This window comes from Eumetopias jubatus, unplaced genomic scaffold (genome assembly GCF_037043125.1).
Source record: "Eumetopias jubatus isolate StellerSeaLion01/CBP00866 unplaced genomic scaffold, mEumJub1_p1.0 scaffold_2, whole genome shotgun sequence".
Classification (NCBI taxonomy): domain Eukaryota; kingdom Metazoa; phylum Chordata; class Mammalia; order Carnivora; family Otariidae; genus Eumetopias; species Eumetopias jubatus.
The window spans coordinates 125,689,570-125,704,338 of NW_028274808.1; the positions used below are offsets into that span (position 1 = coordinate 125,689,570).

General features: G+C 33.3%; 2 protein-coding genes across 5 annotated transcripts in view; one reads left to right on the forward strand and one right to left on the reverse strand.

The window, feature by feature from the left end:
• Positions 1 to 5,719, forward strand: part of HPGDS (hematopoietic prostaglandin D synthase) — a 38,209-nt gene extending 32,490 nt beyond the window's left edge. The window contains exon 6 of the mRNA XM_028117790.2: positions 5,648 to 5,719. The gene's annotated coding sequence lies outside the window, so the exon portion shown is untranslated. The remainder of the gene's footprint in view (positions 1 to 5,647) is intronic.
• The window catches only part of SMARCAD1 (SNF2 related chromatin remodeling ATPase with DExD box 1), a 72,928-nt gene that overhangs the window by 11,010 nt on the left and 47,149 nt on the right, over positions 1 to 14,769 (reverse strand). For all 4 annotated transcript variants that reach the window (XM_028117787.2, XM_028117785.2, XM_028117786.2 and 1 more), the window contains exons 10-17: positions 12,911 to 13,110; positions 7,325 to 7,415; positions 4,631 to 4,730; positions 3,878 to 3,937; positions 3,703 to 3,778; positions 2,485 to 2,620; positions 1,863 to 2,000; positions 40 to 135 (exon numbers count right to left, since the gene is read on the reverse strand). In XM_028117787.2, coding sequence (XP_027973588.1) covers positions 40 to 135; positions 1,863 to 2,000; positions 2,485 to 2,620; positions 3,703 to 3,778; positions 3,878 to 3,937; positions 4,631 to 4,730; positions 7,325 to 7,415; positions 12,911 to 13,110 — 897 coding nt within the window. The remainder of the gene's footprint in view (positions 1 to 39; positions 136 to 1,862; positions 2,001 to 2,484; positions 2,621 to 3,702; positions 3,779 to 3,877; positions 3,938 to 4,630; positions 4,731 to 7,324; positions 7,416 to 12,910; positions 13,111 to 14,769) is intronic.

Genomic DNA, 14,769 nt, shown 5'->3' on the forward strand with positions numbered 1-14,769 from the left:
TAAAAAACAATCATCATAATAAATATGCAGATAAGTTACCTCTTCTTTTACCCTTCTGAGAATAAATGGTTTTATAATTTGTTTTGCGTGTGCTATTCTCTCCTTTTCATATATACTTTGCTCATCTGCTGATTTCTAAGTAAAAAAAAAGAACACATCCTTTTAGAAATTACTCACTTAAATGATCAGAGTTAACAGTATTACCGAACATGAAAATCAACCTCACTACAATCTCTGAGTTATTTTCCACAGAAACTCACTTCATTCTAAATGGAATTTCACATTTCAACTCTGGGCTATTAACCTACCTCTTCAAGCTCCATATGTATTTTGAGGCTTTAGGTACTCTGCTGAGCTAATAAAACTGAACTGCCTTAGGATGGTGTCCAGAAGTTTAAGTCATAACTAATGAGTTATTAACTAATTATCAGAGAGCTCTCATGAAAGTGTGTGTGTGTGTGTGTGTGTGTGTTTTAACAGGGTGGGGAGAAGAGGAGAAGGGGAAGAGATAGACAAGAAAACTTATATTTATTTCTAGAAAAATGACCCCAAAAGAAAGCTAGTGCAGGTGATGTACACCATGTGTTCTAAAACACAGGGATGGTTCCTAGTCAAGGCCTGTTAATTTTGGAGAAATTAAAGAAGTGGAATTTTATTCTAAGATGTGAAGAAGTCCTCCATATTCTATAATCTACTAGGCCATCAAGTGGGAGTGAATACATCAGTGAAAGTTTAAAAGGCAGTTAATGTGCAGTGGAAGAATATCATAGAGAATTCCTGCAAAGTATATGTGACTTAGGAGACAGTCAAGAATCTACATAAACATTGCTGTACTGGAGAATTTAGTAGGAGTTCCTGAACACTATACTGTACTTTTTCTTTATATTGTACTTTTTCTTTCTTACAAGATTTTTCCTTCCCTCCCTCCTTCCTTCCTTCTTCCTCTCTTTCATTTATTGAGACAGAAAGAGAGAGAGAGAGAGAGAATGCGGGGGGGGGGGGATGGGCAGAAGGAGAGGGAGAGAAAGAATCTCAAGAAGACCCCACGCTGAGTGCGGAGACTGAAGTGGGGCTCGATCTTAAGACCCTGAGATCATGACCTGAGCTGAAATCAAGAGTCAGACACTTAACCAACTGAGCCACCCAGGCTCCCCTATGCTGTACTTTTTCTAAGCAACATGGAGAAAATTAACCAGATTTTCTTCTATATAGAATTTAAGTGTAACTGTAAGAAATTGTTACTTTGGGGTGCCTGGATGGTACAGTAGGTTGAGCATCTGACTCTAGGTTTTGACTCAGGTTGTGGCCTCCAGGTCGTGGGCTCAGCCAGTTATCTGCTTGAGATTCCCCCTCTCCCTCTGCATGCTTCACCCCTCCACCTGACCCCCTCATGCTCTCTCTCTAAAATAAATGAATTAAAAAAAAAAAAGTGCTACTTTTAAATTTATGGACTTTTATTTCAAAACATATTTCCCAGTACAGGAGTTTTCTGGATATTCTATCTTTGTCCAGTTCTACAGTTTACCTATAAAGAAATGCTACTAATTTACCAAATTTTAATAAGGTAAATGCAATGACCAAACTTTCCCCACCTATTATATATCTGAACACTCCACTAATTTAAAAGTGTCATTTCAGAAAATTAGGATATTAAAACCAAATCTTTTGGATATCAATTACAGGAGTCACCAATTTATTTCCCATGGTATTTTGGCAGACTTCCCAAGTCATCCAAGTACAGGGATATCAACTACTTAAACTTAATTGATATCACGTATATACTATGAAAACAAGAAAGAGAAGAGTGGCCTATATAAAACAAAAAGTAACATATTTGGGAGAAAATATAAACGTATGCTTACTGTTTTAGAAGAAAACATTCTTCGTATTTCACTGGTGCTACTACTAAACATGTGTGGCATAACAAAGTTCAATAGGGACATGAGTTCTAGCAGATTATTCTGTACAGGTGTGCCTGTGAGCAGCAAACGGTTATTTGCCTGTGAAAGTAAAATTTGGATTAGCTTTCTTTTTTTTTTAAAGAGCTAAGTCCTTCCTGTCTATACTATTCAGTAGGGGGAAAAAATTAAAACCATTATTAATAATGTAACATTCTGTGATGAAAGACTACTAATTTAGAAAAATTATCATGTACTTTAAGGTAGAATGTGAAAACTCATGGTTTCATTCTGTAAGTAGGTAACTTGATTATATTTGATATTCATAAAGTTTATCATATAGAACAAGGGCTGGTAAATTGAGGCTCATGAGCTAATAAAAATGGTTTTTATACTTAAGGGTTATAAAACGAAACAGAAACAAAAACAAAAGCAAAGAACAAGTTGCAGAAGAAGACCCACAAGACATGAAATATTTATCATTGGGAACTTTAAAGAAAAAGTCCACTGACCCTGATATAAAATACTAAATACATTAAAACACGTAACTTCGTTATAATTGGAAAAATTCACAAAATACTCTTACATTAATTGTCATAAGGTGCTGGTAGCGGATGGAGCCCATATTCTTCAGCATATGGCCCTCATCAAAAATCGCGTAATTAAGTTTCAGCCGTCGAAACAGACTACGATCATCAGAACTGCTGATTGCACAATTATACCTGTCACCAAAAAAAAAAAAAGGTTAAAGAGCCTGGACCATAGTGAGACTTAATGTTTTCTAAAATTATTTTTATTTCTACATTTCTAGTACCCAGTACCTGAAAGATACCACTAGACATAGTTGGTGTTCAAATAAATACTGACACACTTCTATACAGTAATTATTTATGTACATGTAACCAAGTTATAAAAGCTGCAATGCGCAGGTAAAGGAAAATTTTAATGTTATAATTAGACAACTTCTACACAACTAAGAAGAAGCCAATTTGGGTATGATTTATAGGTTATATGCAACTGTTACACACTTTGCTTCATGAACTGTTATATTTTCAGAACAAAAGTGGGGAAAAAAAGGACTTGAAATGACATTTGTTAAGAACATAATACAACTGTATTAAACTAGTAGAACACATCCAAGAAAAAACAGTTAATAGTAGCTAGCAGTACTAGACTATATATAAAATGAAGTCCATTTTAAGGAGAAAAGATGAATTTTGGATTCATCTTTTAATCATGGCCTCCTACAGAAGTCAGTAGATGGAAATAATAACTAAATACTGACAGTTAATATGAACCTGAAATAACCTATATTTAAAAAATGTAACATGACAGCATTAAGTTCTCTGCTAGGTATTTATGCTAAACGGTTACTACCAAGTAATAATGACTAACTTATTCAAAGTTTTATTTTCCATCCTTTTATTTTAATTCAATTTTTTCACTTAGAGATTTCACTGTATTTAATAATTATTAATATTAATAATTAACATTTATAAGTTACAAATACTATGGATCATTTTGGTGGGATATCTTCAATTTTACTTGAAGTTTAACAGAAAGAGTCCTATAAAACTATGCTTTCAATCAAGTGGACAAAACCTTTTTATAGCCACTATCAGTCACCTGCTGTACTAGTAAAAAACTGAAAAATGCCTGAATACTCAACATGAGTCATTCCATTACTTTTTTTCAGGAAAGCCTGAACTTTCCTTCATATTACTACTAACATATTTTAAATATTTTTTTAAATATAAGGGTTACACAGTATCTCCCCCCAATTATTTTTTCTCTCCATACTTACGTGGTCACAATTACATTATATTCTTCATATTTACTATGGATGTTATATCGAATCTGTTTACGTTCTTCTTGAGAGCCTACAATTTAAAAACAACACATGCATATTGATTATATTTAATGTACTTTATGTTAGGATTTTAAAGAAATTTCCAATTAAGGCAAAATGACATTCTTACCATAGTAACAGAGCACCTTTAAAGTGGGGCACCATAAATTAACTTCTCTTAACCAGTTATCTAAAGAAACAAGAGAGGTATTACTTGCATCTGCTAAATAGGTTAGGTATATGCAGTGAAATGAATTCTATACAGAATTTTTTCTTTTGCAAAATAATACAAGATTTTTTAAAAAATCACAGACCCTTCACAATTTTACTCCTGATGTTTAAAGTAATTTTGAGAAGGCATAAAACAAAAGGCAAAGGAGCAACCATTATATTTATAGGATGATTAAATTCCAATTTAAAGAGTTTTTTTGGATTATGTTCATACATACATTCACTTACTCTAGTCTACATCCAATCGATTACATAATTTCAGTGGGATGAACTGTTTACTTTCTGATTCAATAAATGTTTAATTAAAATTTAAAAGCACTTGTTTCTCTTAAATTACTCATTAAAACAATTTTTTTCATTAAAACAAAAAGAATTACAAAAACAAATGATCTTATCGATGGTCCTTGAGGCATAATAATTTAAAAGCTGAGTAACTGACTTGTATTTGAGTTATTTTCTTTTAAAAGACGTCTACTAAAAAGACGTCTTGTACAAACACAAGTACATACACATACACAAAGGGGGAAAATGTGTAAGGAGACCACAGAATTATATTCACCTCCACAAACTAAGAAATCACACATAAGCAGTTTTTCTTTTCCCTGTATAAAACACTATACAGTCAAGTATGATTGTTCACAGTAGTACAAACCTATAGTTGACGCTGGAACAACGATCAAATGAGGACCTTTATTACCCTCCTGATAAAGGTATGCGAGGAATGCAATGGCTTGAATAGTTTTTCCTAGGCCCTAAAATTAAATGTTCAAAAGACAATATATGAAGTTTAAAAACAAACAAAAAATACTGGAAAACACAAAAGGAAAAATAATATTTCTGGTTTATTTTTGATTCCCCAAAATGCAACCCTATGAGACTTCTACCATGTTCTTAGTTCTCAGTGACAGATGAAACAGATCATAATCTCCAAATATACTATAACTTGGCTTAATGAGCAGGATGTATCCTAACTGCTAGTAAAAATGGGACACACATGAATATGGAAGAGCTCTGCAATGCATATAAAGGACATAATGTTGGTAACTGTTTTATATAAAACAAGTATTTAATACATACTGGATAGATTAAGAACAATGTTCCAATGACTAATTGGATTTTAACATGCCTACCTTGTTACCCATCAATTTCACTTCTAAGAGTATATTTAGGAGATATAAGAACATATGTCCACAAAGAGACTTGGGTAAGAATGTTGACAGTAGTTTTATCATGATAGCCAAACACTGGAAATAACTTAAATGTCCTTCAACAGGAGAATGGATAAACAAGTTGTAGCATATTTATACTAGGGACTACCACATGCCAATAAAACACCAAACTACTTATATATATATAAGAACATGGATGAAACTCAGTATCATGCACCAAACAAACCAGAAACAAACAGTATATACTACATGGCTCTCTTTATATAAAGTTCAAAATGTGAAAAAAATAATCTACGGTTATAGGTGTCCAAATAGCGGTGGTGGTAATGATTGAAAAGGAGCATGAGGGAACTTTCTGGGACGATGGAAATGTTGATCTGGGGAGGGGTGGTCACACGGGCACATATATGTAAAAAATCACCAAGCTGAACATTTGTGCATTTTACTACAAGTAAATTATACATCAATGAAGGGTTTTTTTCTGTTGTTTGTTTTTAAAGGCTACTGGGGAGGAGCTAAACATTACCAACTGTTAACTGAACTGCCCTCACTGCCCCATTCATGTTTTGAAGCTCTATATTGCAATGTGACTGTATTTGGAGACGGGGCCTTAAAGAAGGTAATTAAGGTTAAATGAAATCACAAGGATGGGGACCCAATCCCCACCTTAAGAGAAAGAAATGCCAGGGAAGTGTGCGCACAGAGAAAAAGACATGTGAGGACATGGTGAAAAGGTGGCCACCACCTGCAAATGAAGGAGAGAGGCCTCGGGAGAAACCAAACCAGCCAACACCTTGGTCTTAGACCCAGCCTCCACAACTGTGACAAATAAATTTCTGTTGTTTAAGCCACCCAGTCTTTGGTCTTTTATTAGGGGAGTCCTAGCAGACCAAGCAAGACACTAACTTATAAATACAGTGCTTTACAGGTCACAAGTTTCACATCTTATACCTCATCTGGTAAGGATTAGCCTGAGAGGCAAAGTTGGGGCACCAAACCCAGATCTGATCCGCAAGTCCAGCTTTCCACAACTGTAATGTTCTGTATCTAATTCCATAACTATTTTGAAATCCTGCATAATTATTTAGTTTTCTATCAGATAAACAGCACTTGTTATGACGACAGTACGATATACGTGTGGGAGTAGTCTTTTTTTTTTTTTAACTTAAAGATTTTTATTTATTTGACAGAAAGAGACACAACGAGAGAGGGAACACAAGCAGGGGGAGTGGGAGAGGGAGAAGGCTTCCCGCTGAGCAAGGAGCCCGATGTAGGGCTTGATCCCAGGACCCTGGGATCATGACCTGAGCTGAAGGCATATGCTTAATTGACTGAGCCACCTAGTGCCCTTGTGTGGGAGTAGTCTTAAAGTACAAAAGATTATTAGAAGCTAACTACAGAATAAACATCACTATGTTAATTTTTATTTTAATGATGTAATACACAATCTGTGTATTTAATAAACATTTTCTCCACTAAATATGACTAATTTTTAATAAACTTTTTAAAAGACAAAGGACATTAGGTTAGAGTAAAGGTCAAGTTTCTATGTGACAATACCTGAACCAGGCTATAATGAACTTCCTAAGCTTAGTTTCAAGCAAATGTGATTTGGGAAAAAACAGAAACTCAGAGACATCTAACAAAAGTAAAATAGCTGAAATGATGTTGCTGATAAATGTGTGATTTATAGATATCTATAAAATTTGATAAATGTGCAGATTTATTTATAGGTTATCTATAAATTTTAAAGGTAGCTATAGAAAAGCACATAACAAAATTTTTCAGTATTTTATACATATGTGTATATGTATGTGCACACACACACACACACACCTGCAGGAGAAAATAATCTGAAAAGATACACATCAAAACAATACTTATTTCAAAGTGGTAGGAATATGAGTGATCTTGATCTTTTTTGTATTTTTATATAGTCTAATTTTTAAAACATATATTTATTAATTTGATAATTAGGAAGTAAGCCCATTTTCATTTTGGGGGGCAATGAGGAGGCTAGAGCTAAGAGAAGCAACAGAAAATCAGAAGAGGTGATTGGGGTATTAAAATACTAAAGTGAGAGCAGTAAACTACAGGGGCCAACGGAAATTTTTATTTTTTAAATGACAGCAAGAATGCCTTTTAATGACAAATCCTAAAAACAGAGTAGTACTTACCATTTCATCTGCCAAAATGCCATTAAGTCCATGTTTATGTACCAATGCCAGCCAATTCAAACCAACTTTCTGATATGGCTTGAGTGACAAACTGGTAAAGAGAGTTACCAAATATTATGGATTTGTACTTCTATTAGTTTTCTCTACTAGTTTTCTGACATGATGGTTAAGTTTACAGTGCACACAAAAACTGAAATAACTATGTCTAGTCTTACCTTTTACCTTATGTTATACAAGCTATTTACACATGGTTAAGAAAATTAGCTCAAAACACAATACATTTTTTTCAATTTTTTCAAATTTTATTTTGTATTGATCTGTTTTTTCTGGCTATAAGAATTATAAAAGACCATTTCCATATTCAGTCATAATGTAATGCCACCAAATTAATTCCATAAATGATCAGAGTATTAATTATGGTAACATATTACTAACCTAATATTTATACTAGAAAATGGTATTGTATGGATTTGAATTTTACCACATTAAGGAACTTCAAGTATTAGGACAACAACGCAGGCTTAATGTGCCTTTGCTGCAATGACTGAATAAATGTCAATCACCTCTAATATCAGTAGAATGTGTAATTCTGGAAGGTGTATATTTGTGTTTGAACTATGTATGAATAGAAATTTGCTAGTCATCAATTAGCATCAGTGAGTAGAAAGGAGCAAGCCAGTGTCAAAATCTCATTTAATTTGTAAACACATAATTTGGAAATAACTTGCTTGGAAGGTAATATAGAAGGTTATAAAGGATGAAGTTATATTTTTTTTCCCTAAAAGTTCAAGTGGTTAAAAACTAATAGTAGTTATTAATAAACATAATTATATACAGACACACAAATATCATTTTCAAGTACCACCTCATTTAATCTTTTAACATCCTATAAAGATAGCCTTTTATCATCATTTTAAACAGATCAAAAGCCTGAGGCTAAGTAATTTGCCTGAGGCTACATAGCTACAAAGTGTTTTATGGAAGGCTAAGATTTAAACTAAGTCTGTCTGTCTCATTCGGCAGTTTATTCTCATACTCACTAGGTAAGCACACAGCCCGTATTAAGACAAAAAGCTAGGATAAGGCCATGTGCCTCTCGTTCTCCAGCATTCATGCTGTCCCCTTAATTTCCTATCACACACATCCTATCTGCACACAAGGAAGGGGTCTGGACATAACTATGGTAAAATAAAATAAAGGGCCAAATTCTAAAATCAATATACTTTAATTAGAACACGGGTAAAAGAGCTGGGGTAGAAAGAGTTCCACCTTAAATCAGAATCTATGCTTCAACTGTGAAGTATGCAATCTACACATTTCTCATTAAAAAAAACTTAAAAGTACTGGTAGGAAAAAAACCAGCAGTATTGCTGAAGTCTTTGTAGTGATTTTTAAAAATGTCCTTTACTTACTGGCCAATATAATTTCTACTGCCACTACGAAAGTAATAATAAATAAAAACATATTACCACAGATATTTTGATTTCCAAATCCAAATGAATTCTTTCTACTACAATAATGGTGAAAGTAAATGTTAATATTGGAATATTTACTCTATTCCAGACACAATGCTATGGGCTTGATATGCATTATTTCATCATTTAATCCACATTATCAAGCTAATAAAATTATTATCCCCATTTTACAGATGAGACCATCTCTGGGACTCAGAGAAGGTTAGTAACTTGTCCAAGGTCATATTGCTATCCAAATCCATGTCTGGAGTGGCAGAGACAGTATCCAATCCGGGTCTGATCCAGAGCTCATCCCTTAAACAGAAAATATGAAAAAGTTCTTTCTCTCTGACCCACCCACTCTATGGTCAGAACTGAGTATTTTTGAGTCCTTCCCAAGGCCTTAGTCATCCCAGACATATAAGTTCCCATTTCATGAAAATGATGAAACTTGTTAAGGTAGGCACAGCACACCATTTATTAATGCATCAAAGGGCCAGTATGCTATTCCAATGTCAATCTATCACAAGTGGCCAAGAAATATTGAGAAACTAGTATTACTGTTATAATATTCTTCACTATACATAAAACTTTAAAAAAGTGATGAAGGAATTTTGAGAAGCATCTACTATACAGAATTTTTCGACCAAATAAAACTGTTTCATCCATAATCACAAGGCAGCTCTGGTAGCTGTTTTTGATCAGGACATTAAATAACTTTGTTATATTGTAATATTTTTAAAAAAAAATACAAGTATTTGTGTGTGTGTGCTTGTTTATGTGTATATACACATACATATTTGTGTGTGGATGCACTATCTACTGGATTTACCTAAGCTACAAATAACTTTTTGTTGCTTAGTATCCCAACAGTGCTGTCCATCAACAGATCCTTTCTTCAGAATGCAAAAGATCAATGAAAATGCAATTTTGACAAAGACGTTTGAAATCCAATTCACTTGTTATGACAAATTTTTAAAACAGGGAAGATGTATTCTAGCAGGATCTAATATTTAGATGTTGTACAACTGTACCTTCCATTTACTCAATTTATTTTGACATTCTATAGTTTTCTAAGAATTTTCATGACTGCATATGAACCCCAACTACCAGTTAAAGATAAGAATTTAACCTGTCCAGGGTTACCCAAATGGCAAGAACTAAGGCCCAGGCCTTCTGAATTAGTTAAGTGCTCTCTTCTCATTAGCAGACTATAAATATCTTTAAACTGAAGGTTTTTTACCTCCTACTAAGAAAAAAAAATGATTTTATGATTTTAATTTTTCCGAGATCATGAGGGAAAACAAAGCACATTATTCTGAAGTTACTTGTTTTGTCAGGAGAAAAAAAAAATCATTCCAGACAGTTATGATTTCTTTTGAGTGAAAATTAAATTAGGTTTAAATCTCCTGCCAGAGAATCTAGTATCAAAATTATTTTGAAAAGGTGAGAAAAACCTGAAATGGAAACAACAGGAACCCATACAATATGCTAACTTTGAGTTTAAAATGCAGAAACAGTCTAGGGAGACTTGTTGCAAGCAGTTCATATGAAACAAGTTTAGGGATACTAGCTGACCAAAAGTTTATGTCCCGTAAGTGTAACATAGTTGCTGAAAATACTACTACAACATTAGTTTGTACTAATAGTAGTATCCAAACTACTAAAATATTTCCATCATAGTACTTTGAGTTAGTCAAATCACATCTGCAGTATTGATTTGCATTCACATCACTGTCAAATGGTTTCATAGCAACTGTTTAGAACAGGACAGAAAACCATTTCGTCAAGTTGAGGGACAAACAAAATCAGAAAAACCTTGGGTAGATTTAGCCCAGAAAAGACAGGACACATATAATTAAATATATTTTACATTGAACACCTGAGAAATCTTTTCAGTTAAAACAATTTAAACCTAATATATTTTAGATAAAAAGCTAAAATTTGAGATGGCTACATTAACAGTAGGAATAAAAAGGGAGACGTAACTGATTTTTTTTTCCCTTTTCCCTCACACTGTATTATATTTCAACTTTAGGCACCTTTAGTTTTGGCATTTTAAAATAAAAATTATGAATGTAATGGTTTTGAGATATATGCAAAACATTTTATTTTCCTCTGCAAAGATTTTATTTTTATTAAGGATGTTGGTATGTCTTATGTCCTTAATCTCTAAAAGGCATTTTTTTGTTCTAATTCACATAAATTTGTAGTAAGAAAATAAACAGTTAACATAATTTTGCTAAAAAGAATTGGTTCTGTTAAGAAATGCGGGACCGCTTAGTCATCAGGATAATTTAACATTTTCCTCCATGCCAGTAAATCCTTTCCCAAGGCAAGGCAACTACTTTGCATGTCTCTATGCTAAGCAGCAATGATGCCTGGCCAGTATACCAAGTAAAACTGCTTGTGTAACTCTTACCTTGGCTAAAAATAAAAACCAAGACAACAAATTTCACCCCCTAAAAGTGCATTTAAATAAACTCTAAAGAAACCACACAGGTGTTTAGAAGATATGTTTTGGGCTAGAGCACTTTTAAAAAAGAGCTATTTTTCTCATCTATTATATATTTCATCAAAAAATTACTCAGCCTAATGGAAAGGATACTTTATTACCTGATCATACTATTTACAAGTAACAGGACTTTGTAGATGTGGGTTTAAGAGAGAAATTTTTTAAGTGATGCAATAAAGCACTTGATTTTTTTTAAAATCCAAATTATGATAAAGTAGACTCAACTGGGTAAGTCTTGTAGAGTGAAGAACTCCCCATATCCAATGCTGTAGAACAAGAAGGAGCAGCTCCAACTACACTTTTAGGAGATGAATTTGCTGACATGGCCATAGTTCTTTCTATGCAACAGAGAAAAGAGCTTCTTTGTGGGAACTGCATCACGTTTCCCTACACCATCCCATAGCACCCTAGAAGGGCACAGAAAAGATTGTAGCTTACTATTAAAGGCTAGTAACCATACCTTGACTTTTAATTAACCAATGATCAGCAAATATGCTTTGATCATGAACTAGAAAAATGCTAAAAGAAGTAAATAAAATCACCAACTAAGGTAATTACTTTTAATGAGGCCCTAGTGCTAATCTTATTAAATACCTATCAGAAATATTCTGAACAGATGTAACTTATTTTTAATGTTGCATAACACTACATAGCTTGGATATACCATAATCCATTCTAACTATTCATACCACAATTCATTCTAACTATTCTGATTTTAGGAAACTGGACTGTTTTCATGTTTTTGTCACTATAAATATTACCACAGTAAACAATTTTATACATTTCTTAAGAAGGAAGTATTCTAAATAGTTCTGAGTCCCCAAACCACTTAAAAATAAACTTTTAAAGGAAGTTCAAAACAATCTCCCCAACCCAATATCCCAACACCATGCAAAATGGGGGTGTTCACAATTATAAAATGCCATTTTAATATGCACTGGTTGTTGTATGAGTTTTTTATTGAAAATAATTTAGTGTCTATTTTTTGTAAGAATTCTGACAAGGCATTATACTGACAGTAGCAGTTTTGGGAAATACACTTTTTATAATCTTTCCTTATATAATCTATTTAATAAGTGTCCTTTTCATTTTTGATGTGTTTCTACTCCAAAAAGAGATTTAAAAATATGGGCTTTTTAAAGCATTTAAAACATTAAATCACAGATACAGGATATTTTATCATTTCATTTTATTTATGACTAAAAAGAAACTGAGCTAAGACAAATTTTTTTCATTGATGCAATTAAGCAGCTGACTTTTTGAAGCACCGTACTGCGTAAAGGGGTGGCTAAAATTAGCTTTTCAGTTTTTGTGATTATATATGAAATTATCTGTCATCAGACAAGGAAAACACAGGTTACATAAGATCATTAACATTTGCTCCCTCTAATTTATGATATAATGGAGTAAATACCCTTGGCAGGGTGGGGGGGTATTGATAAAAAAACAATTCCTATATCACTTATGTATCATTATAGGAAACCTTGGGCTTCCCTTCTACCATTAGTTTTCATAAAACGTCCACATTTAAGTTCCCTAGGCACAATACAGAAGTAAGTTCAGAATTTTTACACGGCTGAGATAAAGTAAGAAATAGGTAAGTACAACAAATATTACCTCTGGTTTAGAATGGAGGGTTGTTCTATGTTCCATCCACCACCATTTCCAGTGAGCATGGTAACTTGCTTTGTCAATTTATTTGAAATGTCTTCACATTTGTTCATAAGCCTTATAACTACATCCCTTTCTTGGATCAGTGTTTTACAATGCCATATCAAATCTTCTGATAAGCCATTAGTTTTGGACATCTTTGTGAACTATGGGATAAGAAGAAAAATAATTTAATAGTTTGGATCTAGTAAATACAAATCCAGTATCCATTTCTTTAAGGGAAAAAATTTTGTTAATTTAATTAAACTTTTACTAATGACCTTAAATCAAGTGCTAAGAGATAAGAGAACCTGTTTCTTCATGTTTACATTTGAATTTCCATGTTTCTCTTTGATAAATCAAACTCACCATACTGAAATAAAATGTATCTTTCTCCCCAAAATGCACAATCTCAATCTCAAGCTAGTTACTTTGCCCCTAGTAGCTGTTCTCTTATAGGAGAAACTCTCAAGTAATCGTTAATGTCTTCTATGAGGTTTTGTTTTCAAAATCTCAGATTCATCTTTATCACCAAAGGAATGGCACCAAATATAATAATTGTATACCTGAAATCTTGCCTCCATTTTTGTCACTTCCCATGACTATAACATATTATCATATGATTAATCTTCCTAAACATACTTTTCCCTATTATCAAAGCACCACCCCTTGAACTTTCAAACCCTCAATTATTATTTGCCACTTAAATTTTTGCTCCTAAACTGAGACCATTATTTGGAAAGATACTGCATGAATCAAAAGTTAACTACAACCAATTAAATAACTTGATAAAAGTTTTTTAAAAAGTCAATTTCAATACAACATTTGTATAAATGGTTTTTTTGTGAAAGCTCAAAGCATTTTTTTCAAAAATGTATTTGTATTTATTTTTCTAAAGGAGACACTGAGGGGCACCTGGGTGGCTCAGCTGGTTGAGCATCCGACTCTTGGTTTCGGCTTGGGGCATGATCATAGGGTCCTGGGATCGAGCCCTGTGGTCAGTTCCACACTCGGTGGGGCTGCTTGAGATTCTCTCTCTCCCTTTGCCTCTGTCCCTCCCCCCACTCTTGCACATTCTCTAAAATAAATAATCTTTAAAAAAAAGACACTGAAAACTTGATCATGTAAAAGCTATAAAAGAATTAGAACTTTTCCATACAGACAGCTGGAAAAAAAATATCCTGAAGAACCTTGTAAGAAAAAAATACTTTTAGTGAAGAGGAACAGAAAGGCCCATAGCTGTCTAAAAACTAAAAACCTTGGTGGGCAAAAAGAGAGATCCCACAATCCAGAAATGAATAAAAGAAACTAGAGTAAATGGGTGCCTGGGCGGCTTAGATGGTTAAGCATCCGCCTTCAGCTCAGGTCATGATTCCAGGGTCCTGGGATCGAGGCCCACATTAGGCTTCTTGCTCAGCGGGGAGCCTGCTTCCCCTTCTCCCTCTGCCACTCTCCCTGCTCATGCTCTATCTCTGTGTATCAAATGAATAAATAAAATCTTTATAAAAAAAAAAGAAAGAAACTAGAGTAAAATCACCTGTTAAAATAAAACTACATGATTTTGATTCATGTCATCTTATTTAGCATATTCTTTCAAGTTACAACAAGAATCACATTAACAACTCTAAATAATCTTTGTGATCAGTGTATCTAATTCACAGAGAAGCTCAAATAATACAAATTCAACACTTATGGGATATACAAAGATAATTTCATCAAAAATGCATTTATAATAATATACTTTTTCATATCTAACTTAGAAAAAGTTGGAAAGAAATAAAATTTCCACTCTATTCCAAAGCCATGTTGTTATTATACCGCAGGAT